The sequence below is a fragment of the Podarcis liolepis genome (genome assembly GCF_965112155.1).
Source record: "Podarcis liolepis genome assembly, chromosome: 2".
In the NCBI taxonomy this organism is placed as follows: domain Eukaryota; kingdom Metazoa; phylum Chordata; class Lepidosauria; order Squamata; family Lacertidae; genus Podarcis; species Podarcis liolepis.
The window spans coordinates 25414926-25438630 of NC_139555.1; the positions used below are offsets into that span (position 1 = coordinate 25414926).

Genomic DNA, 23705 nt, shown 5'->3' on the forward strand with positions numbered 1-23705 from the left:
ACTGTCCAGTCATAAGTGCTGTCAGATTTAAAAAAATACTGTAAATATGAACTGGTAATATTATTTATTTCCGATGTTGCGTGATTTGGCAGGTGCTCCTTGGACCCAAACAACCATTGCAGTTGGCATACCCTGCAAGATTTCTCTGATGAAAATAGACACTCTATTCTATAAGAAGAAGAAGAGTTTGGATTTGATATCCCGCTTTATCACTACCCTAAGGAGTCTCAAAGCGGCTAACATTCTCCTTTCCCTTCCTCCCCCACAACAAACACTCTGTGAGGTGAGTGGGGCTGAGAGACATCAGAGAAGTGTGACTAGCCCAAGGTCACCCAGCAGCTGCATGTGGAGGAGCGGGGAAGTGAACTTGGTTCACCAGATTACGAGTCTACTGCTCTTAACCACTACATCACACTGGCTCTCAACAGCAAAAACAACAACAATTTTATTATTCATACCTCACCCATTTGATTGGGTTGCTCCAGCCACTTCGGGCGGCTTCCAACTTATATAAAAACATAATAAAACATTCAACATTTAAAAAATCCCCTCCCCTATCCAGGTATCTTCTAAAGGTTGTAAAGTTACTTATCTCCTTGGCTCAGGGTTCTCATAACGCCAAACATACCCTCCAACATTTCTCCAATGAAAATAGGGGAAAGTGGGACACACTGGGATCAAATCAGAAACTGCGACGGCTTCTGTAAATCCAGGACTGTCCCTGGAAAATAGAGACATTTGGAGGGTCCTCCAGGTGTTCTTTTTGTTGCGCATTCATGATGCTCTGTGCTCTTGTTACCATTGGGGTTGTGACACATGATCCTGCTTTCAATACTGTTCGTCCCTGCAAAATTATGGGGTGGTCACACTGTTTCATTTCCAACCGGTTGATACCATGCTGAAATCACATATCTTTTTAAACAAAAACAAAAAATGTTTTGGTTTATTTTGGTCCTTCTTTAGCTCCTCTGGAGAACAATGATGTGGTAGCAGTGAAGCAACATAGCATAGCATACTAAGGCAGAATAAATCCACTACTAATGCAATATTCCTGTGCCAAGAACATGTTGCAGAACAGCCACACAAAGGCAGCAGTCTGGAGAGGCCCTTGGTCTCTTTCATTCTTGAAAAGCCCATCATAAATACTTATTTTGAGATTTTCTTTCCATATTATTGCCTGCCTTGTCCTGGATTCCCTTCCAAGACAATTACTCCTTTTAGCTGTGGCTCATGCCAGCATTACATTTGTTCTCACATAAGCTGTTGTCTGACCTAGTCAATATGGGGGAGAGAAACAAATTATAACCCCAAGCATGTTTTTAAATGGGAGATTACTGGTCTTTGGTTGCAGTGCACTTCCTTTTCACACCTCTTAATGTGCAGCTCCTTAAATCACCACGAAGGTTTCCAATTGCTGTTTGTTTTTCAAAGACAGCGTATTAAAATGTCGGTTCACGAGAGAGCAATGGATGAAAAAAAAATGAGGGGGGGAAATGGCAAGGGGTGTTTTAAAGCTGCAGTTACAGCAAGTCATATGAATATTTCCAATAACTGTGTTCCAAGAAGTATTTTTGGAAGCATGAATGTTGTGTTTTTTAATGAAGGCCATATTCTGAGGATACGACACCATATGTCACAATCATTCTTCGACCAAAAAAGTAAAAGGAAAGTATGCTAGGCTTTAAAGTGTTTTGGAAAACTGTCTTTGCACGGCTGTCATTACTTGCGTGGCTGAGGGATTCTTTGTTTTTTAGCACATCCTAAATGAGATGTACTATATGCCTCATAGGACGGAGCCTATCCAACTTGCTGCTTGGGTAGAAAAAAATGATAGCTCACTTGTGATTTTCCTGGGTGACCCTTAGGGCAGCTAATCTGTGGCTGGTGTAGTAGAACAGGCCTTGGGACCACAGTGATCCATGCCATGGTCACCTCCAGGCTTGATTATTGTAACTTGCCCTACGCGGGGCTGCCCTTGAAGCTGACCCAGAAACTCCAGCGGGTGCAGAATGCCGTGGCAAGGCTCCTTATGGGGTCCTTGCCGTGGGCTTACATTCATCCAGTGCTTTACCAACTGCACTGGCTCCCAGTGGAGTACAGGGTCAGGTTTACAGTGCTGGTTTTGACCTTTAAAGCCCTATGCGGCCTAGGACCCATGTACCTACGGGACTGCATCTCCTGGTATGCCCCGCAGAGGATCTTAAGGTCCACAAATGACACCACTTTGGAGGTCCCAAGTCGCAAGGTGGTTAGATTGGTCTCAACTAGGGCCAGGGTCTTTTCAGTACTGGCCCCGACTTGGTGGAATGCTCTGTCACAAGAGACTAGGGCCCTGTGGGACTTGACATCTTTCCGCAGGGCCTGCAAGACAGAGCTGTTCCGTCTGGCCTTTGGTTTGGACTCAGTCTGACCCTTATGTTTCCCTCCCCTTACGGTTTTGATCTATCGGCTACTATTAAAATGAGGCTGCATTTTAAATTGTTTCCCCCCCTTTCTCTCTCTCTCTCTCTCTCTCCCCCCATTATGTTTTTATTGTAATTTTACTGGTGTTAGCCGCCCTGAGCCCAGCTCTGGACGGGGAGGGCGGGTATAAATAATAAAATTATTATTATTATTATTAATCAACCTATGGCCTTTTAAACTGTGTGCGGAGTTATTGTTTTCATTTGTTACTATGTCAGGTATTTTTGTGTTTTTATCTCGTAAACTGTCTTGTGCTCCGTGGATGAAGGGTGCTATAAGTACAATATTTAATAAATCAATCTCTTGTGAACTCCCATCATCAATGGCTTTTAGCCTGGAGAAGAGGAGGTTAAGGGGTGATATGATAGCCATGTTCAAATATATAAAAGGATGTCACATAGAGGAGGGAGAAAGGTTGTTTTCTGCTGCTCCAGAGAAGCGGACACGGAGCAATGGATCCAAACTACAAGAAAGAAGATTCCACCTAAACATTAGGAAGAACTTCCTGACAGTAAGAGCTGTTCGACAGTGGAATTTGCTGCCAAGGAGTGTGGTGGAGTCTCCTACTTTGGAGGTCTTTAAGCAGAGGCTTGACAACCATGTCAGGAGTGCTCTGATGGTGCTTCCTGCTTGGCAGGGGGGTTGGACTCGATGGCCCTTGTGGTCTCTTCCAACTCTATGATTCTATGATTCTTTGATTCTATGATTCTATGATTCTATGGGTCATGCTCCCAAGGCTGATGGGAGCTACAAGGAGCAGACAGAGCTGCCAGACAATAATGCAAAGCCTCTTGTGGCTGTTTTCTCCACCCTGGGCCCCCAAAATGTTCACCATATGGGCTGGATATGCTGAATGGAGCTGAATGAATGAGGTGGTCCATGGAGTGTACCGCTTCAAATTACATGTAAGGGGGTGCCACTTCTGAACATCTCCATTTGCAACACCCTCCCATCCAACCCCCCACCAAAGACTTCTGCAAATGGAAATCTAGCACACAATGGAGAAAGATTCTAGCCCAGGCCTTCATCTGCTGTGTTGCTTTTCAATTCATAGGTAGAAAAAACACAGGGGAGCACTAAGAAATTCAACGTCTTGTCTGTAACCTGTGGTCACGCTGTACATTTTGCCTTCTCATTCAGCAGTAAGTGTCAAATTTCCCAATCTGCAGCAGTGCACACTCCTCATCCATGCTAACCACACACACTGACACTGATATATATGCTTTTGTATTTACTTGGAGGCAAAAATATGAAATCTTTTCTCTTTGGTTTCATCTGCAGGTTATAAATGAAGAGAACAAGAGCGAGACCAGCTGGTGATTGGCATCTTTAATTGCATCTTCTGAATTAATCACACAGCACAGATTAAAGAAGTATGGCTGAGCCTGGCGAGAAGCTTTTAAGTGTGGAAACGAATAAACTCAGACATGCACACAGCTACCAAGACACAACTTCGATTGGGATTAAAAGAATGCAAAAGCGATTTCTCCAGAAAGATGGAAGCTGCAATGTGTACTTCAAGCACATCTTTGGGGAGTGGGAGAGTTATGTGGCCGACATTTTCACCACATTAGTGGACATTCAATGGCGCCATATGTTTGTGATCTTCTCATTGTCCTACATCCTGTCCTGGTTGTTCTTTGGCTTGGTCTTTTGGTTGATTGCACTCCATCACGGTGATTTATCACTTGATGAAGGAACGACCCCTTGTGTTGTCAGTGTCCATAGTTTCACGGGGGCATTCTTATTCTCTCTTGAAACCCAAACGACCATAGGCTATGGATCCCGTTGTGTCACTGAAGAGTGCTCTGTCGCAATCCTGATAGTTATCATACAGTCAGTGTTAGGCTGCATCATTGACACATTCATCATCGGTGCTGCCTTGGCCAAAATGGCCACTGCCCGGAAGCGAGCTCAGACCATCCGCTTCAGCTATCATGCCACAGTAGGCTTAAGAGATGGCAAACTCTGTTTGATGTGGCGGATAGGTGATTTCCGCCCTAATCATATGGTAGAAGGCACAGTGAGAGCCCAGCTCTTGCGGTATGTGGAAGACAGAGTGGGAAGGATGACAATGGAATACAAGGACTTAAAACTGTTAAACGACCAGATCATTGTTGCAACCCCAGTGACCATTATCCATGAAATTAACCAGGACAGCCCATTGTATGATATGGACAGGAAGGCTCTTGCTAAAGACAACTTTGAGATCCTGGTTACATTTGTTTACACTGGAGATTCAACGGGGACATCCCATCAGTCAAGGAGTTCATATGTGCCTCGAGAAATCCTCTGGGGGCACCGGTTCAATGACGTCCTGCAAATGAAGAAGAAGTACTACAAAGTCAACTGCCTCCAATTTGAAGAAACCACCGAGGTTTATGCTCCTTATTGTAGTGCCAAGCACCTAGACAGGAAGGAGCAAGAATACACCACCTTGGAAAAAGCAGTGGATGGAGAACCTGGAACGTCGTCATCTTCTTCCTCTTCATCAGCACCAGCACCAAGATTAGGACTAAGAGCCCGGTCCTTTAGTGCTGAAGCATTAATCATCCACTCTGAAATTTCTGAAGAGTCAGCCAAAACTTCTAACCAAGTCAATGTTATGGAGGTGCCGTATGAGAGAGCGCTGGTGACTTTAAGTAGAATCTCAATGGAATCCCAGATCTAACAATCTGTTGCAATGGCTGCTCTTGACTTTGCAGCAGTTTTCAAGGCGCACAAGTTATGGACCTGGTATCCTCAAATCATAAAACGGAAGAACAGACTCGACACTTCATCAAGACTTCGGTCTAGCTGGTATACTTGTTTTAGTAGATAATGCTGATATTATTCATCTCCTTAAAAAAATTCCTTTTTTGCAAAAATAGACTTTTGTGCCCTTGTATTTTTAAAAAAGAATGCTTAACAATATTCAGCATCAATACTGAAAGTGGAGGATACCTGTTGATAAGAATTTCAAAGTTGCTTTATCACTGAAGCCATGAAGTCGGATTATTTGAGTTAAAACTGCTTCAGGACCTTATAGTCCTATGGTTTAGGCGCATTAATTTTGAATTGTTCAATGTGACTGTCTTTTGGATTAATGTACATTTCAGTAAATTAAAGAATTGCAAAATAATTGATTTGTGTGCTGTAGCATAGCTTGGTAGTCTATTTGCTAAGTGTACCCTAGGCCCACATCTCATTCACGTAGCTCTTTTGATTGTACAAAGAGAAGTTAATTAAACTACTTCACATTTTTGTTTATTTGTAAAAACTATATATATACTAGATTTTTCTATGGGGATTTAGGCTTTCTCAGAATTTTCTTTTGCAATTTCTAATAAAATATTTTGAATTCTTCCTAAAATATGTAAAGAATAATTCTTACAAAGAGTTTGAAAAAGTAGCTAGCTTTGCCAAAGCCATTATGAAAGGCCCCTTATTTGCTTCCACTTTCTGTTGATCAGTGATTTATTTGCTACTAGACATTACAAAGATGTAAGGCCTATCACACTCAAATTTATGGCTTGTTTTCATTTAGTTACTTTCATTTCTTTTCAACTACCTAATCATTTCATGTTGAAGATATGTTAAAATTGTTCTGCATATCTGAAAAGAGGATTTTTAACTTAGAGATAACAATGTGATAGCTGGTGTACTTTTTTTTTTTAAAAAAGAAAATAATATATAAATATATTTCATCCAACTATTTTGGATCCTCTCTCACTTTGTTCTTCATTCCTAAGCACACAGATAGATCAGACCAATTTTCTTTTCTTTTTGTCTGAAAATTGCATCCTTGAACTTTTAAGTTGATGGATCTCAGTTTTCCCTCAGTGCATCCTCATCCTAGGTTCAGATAACCCCTGTTGTCGTAATTGGACCTTGCTGCCTAAACAGATTTCCTAGTCTCCCTTGGTTCCATGGTCTGTTGTATTCTTCCTTAGGTTGTAGCCTTCCATTCTGCAACTGGCAGCCCATGGACCATGTCATACTGTCAGGGGCTGGACTGAGGAGGAAAGGTGGGGGCCGCTCCTCTTCTTCTGAACCTCCATGAGAACAGGAGGGCAGTATCGATATGGAACAGTGGTTTGCAGAAGGACATAGTTCAGAGACTGCAGAGGGGAAAAGCTGGGAGAAGAACAGGAGGAAGAAGAAACACCGGGGGAGGGACAGCTGACAGACTCAGTTTCTTTGGAGAGTATTCCTGAGCCAACTTCTCCCAGGACTGGGCATGCATTGAGAGTAGTAGAACAGAAAGCTCAGAGGCAGAAAGCCCAGACCAGCTGGTGCAGGGATGATGTAGGATAAGAGAGACAGAGGGGGTGGCACGCCCAGGAGCAGGCTTAGCCACCTATAGGGGCGGGGTGCACTGCACAGCCTCTGGAGTCTGCCTGCCTCCTCCAACTCAGCCACCCTACAGCTGGGGGGGCAGTGGGTGGACCGTTTGGACAGCACGAAGCCTGTGCATGCCCAAGCCACGGCGTCTCTCCCAGGACAGACATGTGGCTCAGGCGCACTGCAAGCCCGGTGGTGAGTGCCGCCTGGCATTTTGTCACCTCCCTCAGTGGTGACACCCGGGGTGGCCTGCATCTACCACCCCTCTTCCTCCGCCCCTGAGAGGGTGTTGTGCTTTACTCAGAGGAACACCATTACAGTGGTACCTCGGGCTACATATGCTTCAGGTTACAGACTCCGCTAACCCAGAAATATTACCTCGAGTTAAGAACTTTGCTTCAGGGTGAGAACAGAAATTGTGTAGCAGCGGCACAGTGGCAGTGGGAGGCCCCATTAGCTAAAGTGGTGCCTCAGGTTAAGAACAGTTTCAGGTTAAGAACGAGCCTCCGGAACGAATTAAGTACTTAACCCGATGTACCACTGTATTGAATAGGGACTACATTCCTTTCTCTCTCTCTCTGTGAATACTGAATAAATTACGGTGGATGCTTGGGTTGCAAACATGATCCATGCGGGATGCATGTTTGCAACCCACAGTATTCGCAACCCGCGTCTGCGCACACATGGGTTGTGATTCAGCGCTTCTGTGCATGCGCGACCGCTGAAACCCGGAAATAGCCCGTTCCGGTACTTCCGGGTTTCGGCGGTCTGTAACCCGAAAAAAACGCAACCTGAAGCGTCTGTAACCCGAGGTATGATTGTACGTGGTAAGGACTCTTTGTGTTTATCTGCTTTTTTGGCTGCCACCGGGGGAGGGATAGGATTCTGTGAACCTTGACTTATACCTGCTTTATAACAGGAACCACATATAGAGGAATATATGTAGAGATGCCTTGCACTGAAACAGGCCGTTGGCTTATTGTTTGCTCTGACTGAAGGACGCACTCCAGGACTTCGGACAGAGATCTTTTCCATCAACACTACAAGTTCCTTTTAACAGGACATGCCAGAATTACCCCCAAGACCTCTTTTCATGCAAGCCTTGTGCAAGGTAAGTACAGTATAATAATAAAATATTATTATGGCAGCCAGGAGTCTAGGGGACAGATCTAGAGCAGTGGCTTAATGGTGTGACTAACTTGGGAATATTAACTAACCTTAGTGCCTTCTGGTCCCACCAGACTCTACTTTCTTGCCGAATCTCTACATTGTGGGTACAAAACATAACAATACCCCAAAACAAAAATAAAGTAAATGCAGACAGTAAGGGATGCTAGAAAACTAATTTGAGAAGCACATTGCTAAAAACATAAAGACCAGCAACAGGAAGTTCTTTAAATACATTGGTGGCAGGAGATCATCTAAAGAAGCAGCTGAACCCTTGGATGACAAGGGAGTGAATTGTGTGCTAAAGGAGCACAAGGAGATTGCAGAGAAGTTGAATTAATTCTTTGCATCTGTTTTCACAGAAGAATATATAGGGCAGATGGTACCTGAACTAACTTTTGCAGGATTGGAGTCCCAGGAACTGAGGTAGATAGCAGTGATGAGAGATGAAATCCTAGACCTAAAACAAAAACTGAAAAATTGCTGGGTCCACAGGGCATCCACCCAAGACCAGCCCAGAAATCATTAAACCATTAGATGTCCTCCATGTTACACCCCTTTTTCCCATCCTTGAAGAAATTTGCTTCATATCTTGATGGATTCCAATATCATGCACCACACTGAAATCAGAAGAATGAATTCAAAGTATTGCCCCTACTTGATAAGTCCTGAAACACTGGTCTGCTGTTGAGACCAGTTCTTCCTCAATTTTGAATACCCCTTTAAAAAATTGTGGGGTTGGACTAGATGACCCTTTGATGATGACCCTTTGAGTCACTTCCAAATCTACAATTCCTCAATTCACAAGAGGTCAAGAGGCGTTAACTCTTAAGCATTGACTCTTATACAGAGTGGAGAGAAAGTCCCGCAGTTTCAACAAAGAATCTTGCCAGACTGCATGAACATACCGTGTACAGTTTCTGTACATTTCCAAAATATGTTTTCACTTCAGGGCTCTTCACCATAGCATGGATCCCACATAGGTTCAGAGAGTGCACACTGCAGGGAGAAAACAATGCCTGAGGATTTTCATTCTGAATTCCAGTTCTTATGCTCTGTTATTTCTCAGGCATATTTGAAGCACTGTTACACTTTTGGTTCCCTACAGTTTTGCAACTATACCTTGCAATCCTGGCTTATAAGTCCCACGGCTGCAAAACAATTTACTTCCACAATACAACTAGGTAGTAGCAGCAAGAAAGGAACTCTGTGGCACAGTCTGCAAAGCAGGCGCAAACACATTTGGAAAGTTGCTAGTTCAAATATACACAGAGGTGGGTTTTTAAAAATGGAATGGAATGGAACTATAGCTGCCATAAACTATACAGTGGACGCTGGGGTTGCGAATGTGATCCATGTGGGAAGCACGTTCGCAACCTGCAGCTTTTGCAACCCGCAGCGCCATGTCTGCGCACGCGGGGTTGCAATTCGGCGCTTCTGCACATGCGCAAAGCGTGATTTAGCACTTCTGTGCATGTGCAAGCACTGAAACCCAGAAGTAACCCGTTCTGGTACTTCTAGGTTTGGCACGGTGCGCAACCCAAAATCGCACAACCCGAAGTGTCTGTAACCTGTGGTATGACTGTAATCCTAGGGACACATGGGTGCTGCTTGCTAGAGGTTTATTGAATAAAATACTTGCAAATCTGTGATCATGCTGATCATTCTCCCACCTAAAAGAAATCTCTGTTAAACTGTGGGAAGAAGGATGAAAATGAGTAGTGGTGCACTTTGCAGAAGTGTGGGATTATTTTTAATTTAACTGAAGGGTTCCATTGTACTAGCTGGGGTATGAAAGTGTGTGGGTAAACTCATTTGTGCTTTGCAGGCTATGGTACAATATCCTTCTGTTCCATTGAAACTTATGGAGTACGTTAATATGTAAACTTTCAAAGATGGATAGTTAACTGCTTACTACATTCACTAGTTACCATATTATGGGTAAAAGGCAAAACAGAAAACTGTCTTCTCAAAAGTAGAAGCGTGAGATGATAGCTCTCAGTTTTTATTTATTTTTAAAACACATATCCCATCCCCCCTACAAAGAAACTAAGAGCAACTTGCAAAAAACAAGATATACAGAAATACAAGGGTAAGGTAGTATGTTTATGACTTCAAATTAACATCGCATCTTTACAATATATAACAAATAGGCAAAAAAGGATGTTGTGCCAGAGTCTGTTCAAGCGATTTCTACAAGTAACTAGTGGCAACGATACGGAGAAAGAGAGACTGGCCCAGTGGCGTAGCGTGGGTTGTCAGCACCCGGGGCAAGGCAAGTAATTTGCGCCCCCTAACCCGTGGATTTGCGCCCCCTAACCCTAACCCCCAGATGTTGTGCCTGGTGTGGCCGGGCCCCCCTGCACCCCCCACGCTACGCCACTGGACTGGCCTTCCCTCCCTCTTTTGAGGGATGTTTTTAAATGTGAATGGGCAATAATAGAATCTAAATAATGTGGAAAGTAACAAAGACCTTTCTCACCAGCACATTAACTGTTCTAAGGGAATTCTGCCTGTCTCATATTCTTGAGACATGGAGAGAGTTTGTCAGTCCCACCCAAGAGCTCCATGGCCCCTTCATCTCTCAGAAGATGTCTCATTGTCTTCATTCCCATTTTCAGCTATCTACCAAAAAGGCGGTGAAAAGCCCTGGAGCCCTGACCACTCTGCCAAGGCCAGTGTGATGTCGATGGGTGTTGGGAAACCAAGAGTCCAATGCCAATCAGGATCTACATGGGCGTTGGGATCCTACACGGCTCCAAACAATATTGGCAAGTGATAAAGCCTACTTGAACCAAGGGCAGACAGGAAGCTTCCATCTAGGACACAATGGAAGGTGCGATGGACAACGGTGTGTAGCCATTCTCTAAAGCTGAGTGGGTGGACTGGCAGGAACACTGGATTGGCTGTGCCAGTGCTCCTGGGTTGCCATATCTTGAAAAGCAAAAAAGAGGACACTCCAAGCCACTGCCAACCCGAGCTGGCAAAAGAGGTACACAGGTGAGTGGGGCTGCCACCGCTGTGCCTGTGCGCATCTTTCCCCATCTCGGGCTGGCAGTGGCTGAGGCATGCAGAGCCGCCCTAGCCTGAGCCTGAACTGCCCAAGCCCGAAAAACCCGGACATTTCCGTTAAAATGTAAACATCTGCCAGGATGAGCATGTTGCCCCACCCCCAGAGGATATGTCTGGGTTTTCCCAGATGTATGGCAACCCTATCCTGCACAGCCCCAATCTTCCTTTCTTCGTCCCAGTAAGCTGGAGGCCGCTGCTGCTGGGAAGATAATGTTGTGACTCTGCTCCACACAGCAAGCCAGTTTTGACCTCAAGGGTTTTGGAGGCTTTGAACAGAATGCTTGAGGAGCACAAATACTTTTGAGGAGCGAGCAGTGGGCATACATCCCTAACATTCAACACAATAATGTTTAGAGATATGCTTTGAAACCTATGCTCCTTGAGTTGTCAGAATCATCAACCTGTTCCTTGCTTTGCATCTAACTGTTGCTGACATTCAAGTTTGCTCAAAACTCTTGTGCAATGGAAATGTGGGCTTCTCGAAAGCCCCAAATCCCCCAAACAATCTGACTTGTCATACTTAATTTTTTCCTAGTGTTAGCTTCACTTTTCTAGGCAAAGAATCAGGGAATCTCTGATTTTTACACAGTTCCACAGAGGTTGTGGTTGGTTTGTTTTGTTGCTCTGTTTGATTTTTCTTAAAGGTAAATACTTTTACATGAATCCCAATTCTTCTTTTTCTTACTGGTGTGGCCCACCATGTCAAAAGAGCAGGGACAGAAACAAACATGCAAAAGACCCGTTCTCCTAACCTGGGCTCTCTCGCAGCCACTTAATGGTGGGATATTGTGGGTCATCAGTCCGCCACCTTGTGGACATTAAAAAAACACGGGATTCAACACGCACAGAATAGTTCAGTGTGTTTGATTTATGCTTCGGGATGAGGCATTCAGAGAATCATTGCTGGGAAGCACTTACTGGTGGAAAAAATGGCTCACTCTGATTCTTGCTTCACACCCCAGGGAAAGTTTTTGCTCCTTAGGGTCCCAATGGCCTCATTATCTGAGTACTGTACATGCTGAAGATAGAACAAAGGTGCAGACTGGCCTGCCACCCAAACGCACGTTCAAAGCCTCCTTTTCCTCCAGGGAGTTCTTCAAATATGTCACTGCATTGTCCAATGCAGGACTGAAGCATACAGAACCTCATGGAAACCCTTATGGACTGACCTCAAAGGGCATATAGTGTGCACTCCGAACTACGAGGTGACTCAGGGTGATTCAAGGCAGACTCAGGTCTCGCTGCGAACAAGGCGTGTCGAGGCAGATTGGGGACTCTCCTACTTTCCAAGTAACTCCGCAGCATCAGTTCTTCCAACCTCTGCCCAAAACATGGGACATTTTCTTTTCTGAGAAATTTATCCAAGTTACCTGAGCAGACTCTCAGAGCTCATAAGAGGAGCCAGTGGAGAGCAGGGAGGTGGAGAATGGAGGGTCTTTTCGTTTTGATGGATGGGCCTAGTTTTTAATCACAATTACATTATTTTCTGAGGACACTCCAACCACCGTGATTTTGGGGGAGGGATGGTGAAGTAAAGTTATTCATCATGTGGGTCCTCTGAGTCTGGCTGCGAGAGCAGAAGATAAGTCGCAAAGTTCGACTATTGTGGTGGTCTACTTCTTTCCCCCTCCCTTCCCCTCTCCCCTTCATGGAGGGTCCTTTCAGGAGGGGGGGACAATGGGGGGGGGGAATGACTTTTCAATTTTTTTGCAACAAAGGTAAAAAAGAACTCAGCCTCTGGATCTATTAGTTTGCACTCCAGCAGGTTTCTTAAGCAGGGACATGTCTGTCATGCCCCCAGTTTTGAAACTGACCCCTGTGGGTGGGGAAACTGGGGGAAGAAAATGTGGTTTCCATTCCCCCCCCCCCAAGTGTGAAATCTACCCTTGCAATAGAACTGCTGCACTTCTCTTTCTGGAATTTGCCAGGCTTCATCCCCTTGGAAGGAGATGGATTTTCCAGTGGATAAAACAGACGATCCTGTTGAAGCCCTCGTTTCACTATGGAATGGTGAGACCATCAACACCATCGCCCTCTCAAGCACATTGGAGCCTGTTTGGTTCCTTGGTATATGAGGAGCTGCAGTCAAGGAAATGGACTAGGAGATAATTTTGGCATATGATCTATACAAACCCACTGATTCCCACAGTAGTTTAATACAGTGGTACCTCGGGTTACATATGCTTCAGGTTACATATGCTTCGGGTTACAGACTCCACTAACCCAGAAATATTACCTTGGGTTAAGAACTTTGCTTCAGGATGAGAACAGAAATTGTGCTCCGGCGGCACGGCAGCAGCGGGAGGACCCATTAGCTAAAGTGGTGCTTCAGGTTAAGAACAGTTTCAGGTTAAGAACGGACCTCCAGAACGAATTAAGTACTTAACCTGAGGTACCACTGTATACTCCCTGTAGCCAGGGCGTAGAGCCTGTAGCCCTCCACATGTTGTTAGACTACAACTCTCATGATCCCTGACAATTAGCCCTGAAGACTGATGGGAACTGGAGTCCAACAATATCCAGAGGGCTGTGGGTTCACTATTGCTGCTATATATCAAACTACAGTGGTATCTCGGGTTAAGAACTTAATTTGTTCCGGAGGTCCGTTCTTAACCTGAAATTGTTCTTAACCTGAAACACCACTTTAGCAAACGGGGCCTCCTGCTGCTGCCGCACCACTGCTGCGCGATTTCTGTTCTCATCCGGAAGCAAAGTTCTTAACCTGAAGTACTATTTCTGGGTTAGCGGAGTTTGTAACCTGAAGCGTCTGTAACCCGAGGTACCACTGTACTGGTGCAATTGGCTTGTATAAAAGTCACTATGAACAGTAGTTATATAATTGATATCAATCATGGCTGTACATGGCAAGCAGTCACTGGCTTTGTATACAAACTGTATGTAGGGAACATTTATTGCATATATTCAGTCCCTTGCTATTGAGCCAGTAACCAATTGTGCCGTGTTATTCAACCTGAAAAATAGAACTTGATGAAAAATCTGATAATCAGTTTGGTTCAGTTGCTCACTGTCAACACACAGCACATTAAACTTAGCTAAGTAGGTGATGCCATGAATACCAAGTCTTGAATTCCCTGACTGACAGCATAACATTTCCATTTCTATTATACATATATAGAAGCAGAAGGTTGTCAGGGGTTGTTTGTTTGGCCAGGCTCAATGTATAAGCAAGTTAATACCGGTTGCACTCTACAAGGAACATCTCAAAGACAGCAACAATCTATTTGTGGCACAACATAGTGACACCAAGGGAGTATCTGTTACAAGAAACTAAATGCTGCCCGTCTACTTAGACTTGCACACTGTGATAAAAGAGGAATGGTGTTTCAGTACTTTTAATCAAACCTTTTAACAAAGCCAAATGAGGTTGTTTACAATGATTTCCAGCTCAATAGCATGCATGCTGGGCTCCTATTGCGTATTCAAGCCACAAGCCATGGAAAAATAATAATGGTTCTGAGCATGCTTGATACACAGCTGTGAACTATACGGTCATATGCACACATGTTTGCGCATTGGCCACAGCCAAACACAGAGTTAAGCTTCCTCAGGACCTCTGAAATCACAATCGTGGGAATAGTGGATGTCCATACACTCAACTCCTACTTAAAGGTAAAGGGACCCCTGACCAATAGGTCCAGTCACGGATGACTCTGGGGTTGCGGCGCTCATCTCGCTTTATTGGCTGAGGGAGCCAGCATACAGCTTCTGGGCCATGTGGCCAGCATGACTAAGCTGCTTCTGGTGAACCAGAGCAGTGCACGGAAATGCCGTTTACCTTCCCGGCAGAGCAGTACCTATTTATCTACTTGCACTTTGATGTGCTTCCGAACTGCTAGGTTGGCAGGAGCTGGGACCGAGTAATGGGAGCTCAGCCTGTTTCGGGGATTCGAACCGCCGACCTTCTGATCGGCAAGCCCTAGGCTCTGTGGTTTAACCCACAGCGCCACCTGCGTCCCTTAGCAGGTATTAAATCATTACTATTTAACAAGACAGTAGAATGCCCTCTTCCACCTTGGTCTTCTGATGCATGGAATTTCTTCACAGTCCAAGCTGGTCCTCCAAATAGGGTCTCATGGTCTCCTCTGAACTGAATAATCCACACTGGAAGAAGTCTGTCTGGGGGAGCACATCCCAGCAGTGGTGCTGAGGGATTATTCTTTAGCTTCTTGGCCACTAACCCATGGGGCCTTTCAAGGTCAATTTTATCCCCGATAGGGTATTTAACATTTACATTAAGACACAGAGAGAGGTCACCTGGAAAACTGGCCTGAGTTGTCACCAATATGTGAGTGCCTCACTTCTTTTAATTTGAATCTAGGGAACCAGTAAAGATTCTGAATCAGTGTCTGCAATCGGTGGAGGATTAGATACGGGCTAAAACATTGAACAGCAGAGGTGCTTTGGGTCAACAGGAAAGTTAATCTGGGATTAAGTGTACACAGTCTGTTTTGGACCAGTTTTGAACCATGTCAGTTCTCCTAGAATTGGTTTTGTTCCTGGACATTCAGGTGTTGCTGTGAGTAGTAGCATGACCCTGCATCTTGCACCAGTGTCATCTTTTTCTAGAAAATATTCCTAGTCCAACATCCAGACTGGGTGACTCCCCTGAAAAGCGTACTGAAACTCCAGCATGTACAGAATGCTGCAGCTCATGTCATGAGATGTCCTTTAATCAATTTGGATCGTCAGCATAGAGATTTCTGTGGGGAAGTCAGAAGCAGGAATGACAGAGCATAGCTATATTTGTGGTCTGTGAGGAGGAGATAATCATTTGCGATAATCATTTGCCAGGCAGGGGATAGTCTTCTATCTAAATGTGCCTGCTATTCAAAGGGTTCTGCACTCCACGCCCAGTTTAAAGATAAAGAGGATAAAATAAAGAACCCTAAGAAGGGAGATCAGGGAAGGCCTTGAAGTTGCTCATCAACAGGTAAACACCTGGACAACAGACTGAGCAACGCACACAGGTCACCTGATCACAGTCTTCTCCACTATGGTGAGATATATTTCTATTTAAATTGTACTAATAAGTTCTAAATTTGCACATAAACATATAAATCAGCACATGCAGATTTTAGGCGAATCTGTGTCCTCTTTTGCCCTCTATTTTGATGATGTGCAAATGGCTATCCTGTGATGGTTTGAAGAGCTGGAAGAAGACTCAACAATCTATTGTAACCAGACCCATATACTGAAAATCCATACATCATAAGCTCTGTGTTTAGGTATAAATAACAGAAAAGTACCTACCAGAGAGCACATTGTAGTTGGGTATAAATGTCCTCTTGCATATAAACCTAAAGTCAGAATCTAACAAATTTTGAATAAGAATAATATACAATCCCTACTCACAAAGCAAGGTACAAACAACCCTATTTGAATATATTATTTCTAAAGTGAAACATTAAGACTTATGTTTCATTACTTTTAATTTTATCCATGAAGAAATAAAATTTGTATTCACAGAGATGGGACAGTTAAGAAATTTATCTAACAGGAAAATGCAAACAGCAGGGGTGAACTTGGGTATTTATGGCAACCAAAGAGAGGATTAAATTTGGAACGTTCCTTTAATATTTATTTTAATTCATTTTGGTACAGTTGCTTTTTAAATGGATCTTCTCAGTAGGTACCTGTATAAATCTGGGTATTATTAAAGATAAAAGGTAAAGGACCCCTGGACAGTTAAGTCCAGTCAAAGGTGACTATGGGGTCACCACTCATCTCGCTTTTCAGGCCAAGGGAGCCGACATTTGTCCACAGACAGCTTTCTATTCATGTGGCCAGCATGACTAAACCACTTCTGGTGCAACAGGACACTGTGACGGAAACCAGAGAACACAGAAATGCTGTTTAATTTCCCGTCACAGCGGTATCTATTTATCTTATTGCACTGGTGTGCTTTCAGACTGCTAGGTTGGCAGGAGCTGGGACAGAGCAACGTGAGCTCACCCTGTTGCACGGATTTGAACTGCTGACCTTCCTATTGGCAAGCCCAAGAGGCTCAGTGGTTTAGACCACAGCACCAATTGCATCCCTTTTATCATTTATCATTACTATTACTGTTACACACCCCACTTGGCTTGGTGCCCTGTGTGTGGGAACTGTTCGCAACGCTCTAAATCTGGCGCTGCTGAAAGATGTTTAAAAGGACCCAAGGCCTTCTGCCATATTCAGAATTTGCTCCCTAGTAATGATGCTTAGGAGGAGAATTGCAGAGAACTCATCAGCTGAAAACCATTTGAATTTTAGATAGCACATTTTACATTTCCATTCATCTGGAAAACAAACTCCTAATGAATCATTATGCCAATCTAAAATGGCCACTTATGGGAAAGGTGAATGGCAATCTGATCAAAAAGTTGTTGCAATTCAGCTGCATTGCCTTCACCTTTCTAGAGGAATATGTTAGCATTTCACAGTCTTTAAAAGGGAAATGTTTCAGGCACCAAAGATCAATTGGGCAAGGAAAAAGACTTTAGAAGGCTATTTTCAGTGAAAAGCGAATGAATAAGAAGTGTTCTTTTAAAAATCAATTTCTTCCTGTTTTTTACTTCTTGTTTCTGAATCTGCTACCTTCATATAGTAGCATCCGAAAATGCCGAAACTTACCACTTCATGCTTAAGAGTATAGCTGCAGAACCTGCAGATTGAGATATGCTTTGTATCTTTCACAGCAAACCATTCTGCTAAGAATGTTCTTGATCCTTAAGTACAGGGAAAATAGTGAATTAAAAAAAGGATGTTCTTGATCTTTTTTCCCTGTTTGAATACTTGGCAAGAATATGACATTATCCTTTGCTCATTCAACCTTTGTAACCCATAAATGGCTAATAGGATTTGGGCATTGCCCCAATTAATGTAAGACAATCAAAGCTGACTTTTAAACTATTAAAGGTGATTATAAATACAATGCCTGACTCATGCCTACTGGCTGCAGCAGGAGGAAGGACGATTAGTAACATGGGAAAAGTTACCGTATTTTTTGCTCCATAAGACACACTCTTTCCCTCCTAAAAAATAAGGGGAAATGTGGGTGCGTCTTATGGAGCGAATGCAGGTGGGAGGCTCTGCTCAGTGCTCCCTTTAAAGAGCCGCGTGGAGTGAGTGTGCGGCTCTTGGGGGCTTTTCCCCGAGGAGGGAGAAGGGCAGCCTGTTAGTCCCTTCTCCCTCCTCGGGGAAAAGTGCCCAAGAGCCACACACACACTCCATGTGGCTCTTTAAAGGGAGCGCAGCTCTTGTGGGCTTTTCTGCAAGGTGGGGGAAGAGACTGAGGAGCTGTCCCTTCCCCCACCTCCTGCAAAAGCCAGCAAGAGCCACGCGGGGCCTGCAGTGCGCCTGAGCCACACATCTCTCCTGGGAGTGATGCAATGGCTTGGGCGCCCGCAGGCTCTGCGTGGCCCCAGACGGTCTGCCCACCGCCTCTCCCTCAGCTGTAGGACGGCTGAGTGGGAGGAGGCAGGCAGACTGCTTGGAGGTCTCGCAGAGCGTTCTGCCCCAGGTGCCTGATCGGCTTGCTCCACCACTGATTATATGAGAGGCCCTGCAGAATATTTCGGTTAGGAATGTGAAGAGGGGAAACTGCTCTCTTAAATACCAGGCAAGACCTATTGCTTTTAAGCTTGTGTGCTATTTAAGCCAACGTCTAAGACCTTATTATCAAACAGGTAAAGTTCCTTCCTGACAGGAGAACATCAGCTCCTGTTGCAACAGGTTCCTCATACTCCACACAAGCTTATCGTTCGAGTTCCTGGTTCTTTGTGAGAAAGTGGCTTTGTTCAACAAACTTTTGAGAACCTCAACAATCAGCGTGCGGGTTTGCCACAGGCAGAGAACTCTGCTTTGATTCAAATTCAAACAAAGTGCACACAAATAATAACAAAAAAGCTTGCAAACCAGGAAAAGATGATTACGGTTGTGTTCACCTCCACTCTACATCTTCATTTTCATGAAACCTTTTTGAGTAGTAGAACTAGCATCTGGGGGTTTTAAGGAAGAGGATGAAAGCACATTCACACACTGTGCCATGTGTAAATTGCTGGCTCTTAACCCTATTCCTTCCAGGAATTGTCAGCTCACTTATGTCAGCTCAGGAGAGGGGGAAGGGTACGTTCCCACCACTCCAGCAACTTTTATTAACCATTAGCTTGGTTTCCCTTGGTACACATGAAACAAAATCAATCGTTTCCTTTTATAAAAAGTATTATACCCACTGACTTTCAGTAGGTCTGAAACAATAAATGCTCACAGAATCTTCTTGCTTCCTAGTCTTTGAAGATAATGCATTTAGCACCCATTAGGACACACTGTCCCTCCAAACCATCTCAGCAAAGACTTTTATTGGAAGGTAGATGCCATCTTTCACTTATGGTTGTCATCTTTTTACTGCCCTGGCTACCACTGCTTCCTATGCCAAGGCAGTTTCTCTTTCCCTTTCTCGCTGTTTTCTTTTTCTAATCCAATTTCCATTAATGGGAGGGAATTAATTAAGACAGCTGTAGGGTTGACAGAGTTTAGGGCCCATTGTTTGGGCCTGTCTGGCAAATGAAGAGGCTTATTTATGACCTTCCAAATCCTGTTCCACTGCTAACACTCCATTTCTCATTGCCATCATCTACAATGGTGCTTATTTATTTGCTTACGTATTTATAATCCACACTTTCATACAAAATATATCACGGCAGTGTACAACATATAAGAATGAAATCAGCCCAAAGGATTCATTAAAACCATCAATAAATATTGATTGGTTGAAAAAGAGAAAGTCCATAGTGCATAGACCTGTCAAAACAATATGGTGGGGAATTGTACAGGGCAGGGCCTGCCACACTCAAGGCTTGGCTCCTAGTGAAAGCTTCCGCCAACCTCACAGTTTGAAAGCATTCCAGTGCAAGTAGATAAATAGGTACAGGGCCATCTTTACCCAAGGGTGCAAGAGGTGCAGGGCACCCGGGTGCTAAATTCTGCGGGACACCAGGTGCTCGCTGCTGAAGCCGCCTAAGCTCTTAACTATCTACCTGTTATGAAATAATAAATAATTTTGATCAAGCTAGAAAAACAAAATGCACATATACCTAGGTACTACAAAAAATGTATACCTACTGTTTCACTAAAGGACTTTCGACTTTGTGCACTCATTTACCAAAGACGCACCACACCAGCGGTGGCGCTTGTCATTCACAACAGCAGCGCTTGTCATTCTCAACAGCGCCGTGCACGCAAAATTAACTCTTACATCAAAATATTATGTTACGTATTGTATTGAGCTGCTATGCGGCAGCTGGGTCAGTGGCACCTTAGACACGACTGATGTTTCTCCTAAACAATACTTGTAAGTTTAAGTGTGGGGGTGTTAATTTGGGGGGTAAACTAAATTTGGGGACGCTGGGTGGATCTTTGCACCCCAACAGCGCACATGCTAAAGACAGCGCTGAATAGATACCGCTGCAGCCTGCAGGTAAACAGCGTTTCTGTGCACTCTGGCTTCTGTCATGGTGTTCCGTTGCACTAGAAACGGTTTAGTCATGCTGGCCAAGTGACCCGGAAAGCTGTCTGTGGACAAACGCTGGCTACAATTGACCTGAAAAGTGAGATGAGTGCCGCACCTCATAGTCACCTTTGACTGAACTTAACTGTCCAGGGGTCCTTTACCTTTTACCTTAGCCTAGTGAAAACCAACCAAAGCTCTGGGATGTGGGGAACCACCAGAAGTGCCCCATGAGAGGACTTGGTGATTGAGGTGGAGCATAAGGAATCAGATGGTCCTTAAGGGATGTGCTTCTGACTCAAGTTCTTTGGGCCGAGTAAATTAGCACAAGTGCCTTGAACCTGCCCTGGCAGAGCTTTCCACTCTGTTGCTCTGTTCTGCACTTCTTTAGCTTCCAACAACCCCTGAAATGATGTTAGTATTGCTTCATTACTTTTGTGTATGCTTCTTTTTCTAATGGCAGGTTCCAAACGCCTATCCTTATATAGCTGAAACAGCACCAGCCATGCACAAGAGAAAGGCATCAGCAAACTTGGGGAAACCAAAAGTTTTTCAGAAGCACCAAAAATAATAATAATCCCCACCTCTGTGCAAATAAGGGACACAGGTGGCACTGTGAGTTAAACCACAGAGCCTAGGGCTTGCCAATCAGAAGGTCGGTGGTTCAAATCCCTGCGACGGGCTGAGCTCCTGTTGCTCGGTCCCTGCTCCTGCCCACCTAGCAGTTCGAAAGCACGTCAAAGTGCAAGTAGATAAATAGGTACCGCTCCGGCGGGAAGGCGTTTCCATGAGCTGCTCTGGTTCGCCAGAAGCGGCTTATTCATGCTGGTCACATGACCCGGAAGCTGTACGCCGGCTCCCTTGGCCAATAAAGTGAGATGAGCGCCACAACCCCAGAGTCGGTCACGACTGGACCTAATGGTCTGGAGTCCCTTTACTTTACCTATGCAAATAATCCTAAAGTATTAAACAAACAAACAAACAAACAAGTACTGAATGATGACTTGGCACACTTAAAGGGCGCACAGTATTGATTGTCAGGGAGAGAAAATGGAAAACTCAGTGTGGCGGTGGTAGAATAGAGCGTACAGCTGAAACTTTGAACAGCAGTATCCCATGCGACAATGTTTTGTTCTAGGTCCCACTTATACTAATTCCAATTAGAGTAGCAAACTGAAGGATAAGAAGAAGGGAATTCCTGTCTATATCTGCTACAGCTGTGCAGCAGGGGTGGGGGAGAAATTTGATTCTGTTGCAGGAACCCCCCCCCCCAATCATTCAGTTTGTACAAACTCGACACACATACACTCACACATGACATACGCGGCACTTCATTTAATGAAACTTCCATGAGTGTACCAACACGTCCGCAGTGAGCCCAACCCAGTTGGCATGCCAACCTTGATGGTCCTAGACAGAAGATCATTACACTCACAAAGGACCTGCATATGGAAGTGGATTCAGTACAGACTGAAACAATGGACAGTGACCAGCCCTTCCCTCTGGGGGCAGGAAACAGTGAACTCTTCTTTGTCCTCAGGAATGTAATCATGGGGAGGGGAAAGGAGGAACCAGACAGGTGACAAGACACTCAGGTTACCACCACAACTCCTCCCTGAACCCCTCCTCTTTGTGATGTGTCAATGATGTAGTTGTGATGTAGTTATGATGTAGTCTTAGCGGCGTAGCATGGGGGATTAGTAGCTAATAAAAGTTGTGGTCTTCTTTTGTTCAGGGCTTCCATCTTGCTTCATCCTGTAGTGAATTGGAGTTCTGTTGGTACAGTCTCAATAAAGACCAAGCCTACTGGCTGCTGTTTCGCTCCAATTGTCCTGGTTGGTGTCTTTGCTTTTTGTCCAAGGGAGGCCAAGATTTCTCCCTTAACAATTCACTTGTATTTATAGGTGTACCTACCTAATTCACACTTTTCACAATAATACACAGCTTAAGCACAGCCATGTTTTTGTATAAAAATGTGCATATCTTAATTTCACAATGTGTACAGAAATGTGCAAACTACTGAAAACAGCATACAGAAATAAGGAGGAAAGTGCTTGGGGATAAGTGCATATTAGGCAAAAATGGCATACAAAGCTGTGCGTATATTAGGATAACTTTGCACTAAAATGAAGATGAATTTCCATGGGGGCTTCTTTTGGGGGAAAAAAATATCAAACTGATATGGAAATGGGAAGAATTTTGGAGTGAAAAAACGAGAAACTGAAATTGAAAGATTTGCTCATTGTTACTGTACAGTTAATTGAACAATGAGTTTTAAAACAAAAGCAGTGAGAAAACAGAATTCATTTTAAAGAATACAGTGGGTGCAACTCTTCCTACATTCTAGGATGTGAATGGATGGATGACAAGATACAGAGGCAATAAGTGGAGGAAAACAAGCCTTCACCTTTCAGTAAGAGTTAACTTTTCAACTGTATCTCACCCCTTCTTTCTCAGTCAAGTAAATGCAACAGGAAGAGGGTTTTTGTTTTGTTTTCATGTAACATCAACTTCCTTGTGTGTTGGTCATTAAGGAAACATTTGTCTTCAAACAGATGGCTTTGCTAAGCATTTGACAACAGTTAGCCTCTGAATCTGCAATCTTCAAACTGCTCTTGGGCTTGTAAATCTTGGGAATCAAGGGGCACACAACATTCGCTTCCATGCTAGAGGAGGAAGGGAATAAAAATGCTTGGCAAGAGCCTTTATTTATCTGTTGGCATTTGCATTCTCTCCTTCCTTCAAGGAGCCCAGAGTAATAGCTGAAGCCTGACGACAAGCCTACCAGGCAGCTTAGGCTGCCGACGCAAGGAGTTGCCTGAGGTCTCTCAGGTCACCACCACACCATGCATTAAAACCATCTTTAAATTAGTTTTTATTGAAGATTTTCTTGTGTTGCACAATATGGGAAAGTAAATATAGCAGTTCGTTAACGTTCAGTATGAGATACTAATGTCATGGGCATCTTGCAGCTGGGGGAAGAGAATGGGGAATGAAAGAGGGGGTATTGCTCTATCGTTCCATTGCATAGTGTTAGTATGGGGACTGTGTCAGCATCTCGTCGGTAGGTACCTTATTTATATATTTATTTATTTATCTTTATTTGCATTGCGAGGGGTTGAGGGATGTCCAGAGCTTGGTTGGATGTGTTCAGTTGGTTGCAGTGTTGCTG

At 44.1% G+C, this 23705-nt stretch overlaps 1 protein-coding gene across 3 annotated transcripts in view; it reads left to right on the plus strand.

The window, feature by feature from the left end:
• Positions 1–5584, plus strand: part of KCNJ16 (potassium inwardly rectifying channel subfamily J member 16) — a 51333-nt gene extending 45749 nt beyond the window's left edge. For all 3 annotated transcript variants that reach the window (XM_083490302.1, XM_083490303.1, XM_083490301.1), the window contains exon 2: positions 3745–5584. In XM_083490302.1, the coding sequence (XP_083346428.1) occupies positions 3839–5134 (1296 nt within the window). In that variant the 5' untranslated portion in view covers positions 3745–3838 and the 3' untranslated portion in view covers positions 5135–5584. The remainder of the gene's footprint in view (positions 1–3744) is intronic.
• The last annotated feature ends 18121 nt before the right edge of the window (positions 5585–23705 follow it).